The sequence below is a fragment of the Eurypyga helias genome, unplaced genomic scaffold (assembly GCF_000690775.1).
Source record: "Eurypyga helias isolate BGI_N326 unplaced genomic scaffold, ASM69077v1 scaffold17177, whole genome shotgun sequence".
NCBI lineage: Eukaryota > Metazoa > Chordata > Aves > Eurypygiformes > Eurypygidae > Eurypyga > Eurypyga helias.
Window position 1 is genome coordinate 1 of NW_010259965.1, and position 2,627 is coordinate 2,627.

A 2,627-nucleotide genomic window follows, 5' to 3' on the forward strand; every position below is an offset into this window, starting at 1 on the left:
ACGGGGGAGCATCCCACGGCCCCTCGGGCGGGCGGGGGGCTCTTTGCGCAGACACCAGAATAAGTGTATTTGTTTATGAAAAAAAACCAAAGCAAACAACCAAAAACCACCGACGCTGGCGGGTAGCTCGTTTCGAAGGAGACTTTGTATCCTTCTGTTAATTGAGGAAGTGCGCTTGCCGCTGGCAGCAGTGCCGGAGGGGCAGTAGTGTTGGGGGGGGATTACTGCCGAGAGAGTACAGTCCGTTCCCTGCAGGAACAGTGGCATATTAACTGCGTATAGTACGGTCCTTTGTCGGAGCAGGTAGTTCCTTTTCACTACTGATTCCGGAACAAATGAAGATTAATAGTGGTAATTAGGAAAGCGTTTCTACTGTAAGCCTAACTTGTAGTTTGCTTTGTGTATTTAGGTGGGCTCATGGTGAGAACTTTGTTACTAATGCTTTCCCTTTTCTCAATGTCTTAGAAACTTGTAAACACATAAGCGAAACTTTTATGTTTGCGTTGTGTTCTTGCATTTCTGCAGCAGCTAGATCTGCATGAACAGTGAGTTTATCTGCTGTAAAGTCACAGTTCTCCTCAAGGTTAGTAGCAAGAAAGAAATAGGCCATAACCATTTCTGTGCCTAACTGATTTTTGTCTGTAATTTATATGTGACAGAAATTTCACAAGAGCACAAGCCCTTAATTGGATTGTAGTAGTGATTTTGTGGAGGAAAAAAAAAAACACCCAACAAACATCCTATATTGAGGACTGAAGTTCTTCAGCTCTATGTTTGCTGGCAGTGTGAGTGAGGAGGAGAGTGAACAGGTGCTGTGTTCTGCATGGATTAGATACAGCAGTCATCTGTTTTACAGCAGAGTGCGTATCTGCAGACATCAGCTTCAAGGAGAAGACCGGCCAGGCCGTACTGACAGGTGGCTGATGCTGAAGGTGGACTTTGCAGATAGGAGACAAATGTTAACTAAGAAAACTGGAGTGTACGGAGTTGTACTATGAAAAATTTCTATTGCAGCTAAGTGTGTTGCACGCTTCGGTCTGCGCAGGCATTCACTGCAGATAAACAAAAAGAACCTTACAGTTGATGTGCATGCTTTTGTTTTTCAGACCCCGTCAGCTGTCCAGAAGATAAAACAGCTTCTTAAAGATAAACCGGAGCATGTAAGTATAAACAGGGCCAACCTGTCGATTGTACTAACCTCTTAGCACAGCCCATGATTGCAAAGCATTTCTGGCTAACTTAGAGGTTGGAAGTAAACACTGAGGTGTTTGTTAGTGACGGCATCTCTTTTTCAAAAGGGAATATGTAAGCTTATTCATATATCGAGTTTGATCTCTTTATAAAATGAAATGCAGGAAATACCTGACTGATGATATTTCGTGGTACGGTTACTTTTGAGATGGAAAAAGTTGAAAATCTCTCAAGCTTCAGAATATTTTTTAGCTATTATTGATTAAGTCTTTTAGTATGGCATAATGTGACTTCTGGTAGGGAAAAAGATCTTCAGCTGTTGATAGGAAGACATTATGAATTAAGTTCTTACAGGAATTCTCATTGTGACGTATATAATAATAAAGATAGATTCATACCCATTGGAAAACATCTAATTTTAGGAAACTTAACAGACAGTGTATTTGGTTTTAAGTAATCAGCACTTCTCCAAATAACTGATTGAGCTTGTCATCTTTTCTTCTTGAGAAAAACACCCAGAATCTTGCTTCCTAATCATTATCAAAGCAAGCATTGTATTTTCCTATGCAGGGTAAGTATTATTTCAAGAAGAAAATTTATCTTTTACTTTCATACAAGGCCCATTGTTTCTTTTGCTTCCTGCACATCTGCAACTAACTAGACTCTTTGTTCCAAAGTTTTAAGTCATCCTAAGGAAGCCTGAATCCTGTGCCTTAGCTGGTCAATCATCCCCTTGCTATAAATGGTGTTTGCATTTCACGGACTACTATTTGTAGCAGTTCCTGTACAGAAAGGTGTTTAGTCTGAAAAAGTCAAACGCTGTTTGTCTGAGATCCCACTTGATGACGGGCAATATGTTTTGATACATTTGTATTATATCATCGATTACAGATGTAAATAAAGAGATAGACAGTATGATTTTCCTCTTCAGTTCTGAAGCACTGGTGTGTGGGAAGTGGTACAGATAATTTTGAAAGGTTCTTGTGCACCAGTAGTTTTGTGTCTCTTTAAAACCTTTTTTCAGTTCTTCGCTTACACAGATGCTGTTTCTGCCAGATTTGTTGGACACTCTGCATGTTACAAACATGCTAACTTGGTTGGCTTTTAAGGTCTTACAACACTAAGCAGATAAACACACTTGATTTGAGGAGGAATTTGGGTTTTTTAAGTGAAACTGGCAGCAGAAGTAATGGAGAAATCAAAGTACATTTTTCAAAACTTTGTTTTGAAGCAAGTTTTCTCATGGTGTCATTACAGACTTCTGTGAAAATCTACTAACTGACCTTGTTTTGGCCTCTCAGCTTTCATAATTACATTACTGTCAATAATTTTAACATTGTGGCTGAATCAGTATCTGGGTACACTTTAATTTGAAGTCACAAAAATACCTATTGTCGTAATTCTACTGTCTTTATGAGACCAAACACCTACAGGAA

General features: G+C 39.4%; 1 protein-coding gene across 1 annotated transcript in view; it reads left to right on the plus strand.

Moving 5' to 3' along the window:
• Nucleotides 1-1,014: 1,014 nt before the first annotated feature.
• ISCA1 (iron-sulfur cluster assembly 1) overlaps nt 1,015-2,627 on the plus strand; it is a gene marked incomplete at its 5' end in the record, with an annotated part of 5,852 nt that continues 4,239 nt past the window's right edge. Inside the window, one exon of the mRNA XM_010154856.1 lies at nt 1,015-1,160. Within this exon, the coding sequence (XP_010153158.1) occupies nt 1,015-1,160 (146 nt within the window). The remainder of the gene's footprint in view (nt 1,161-2,627) is intronic.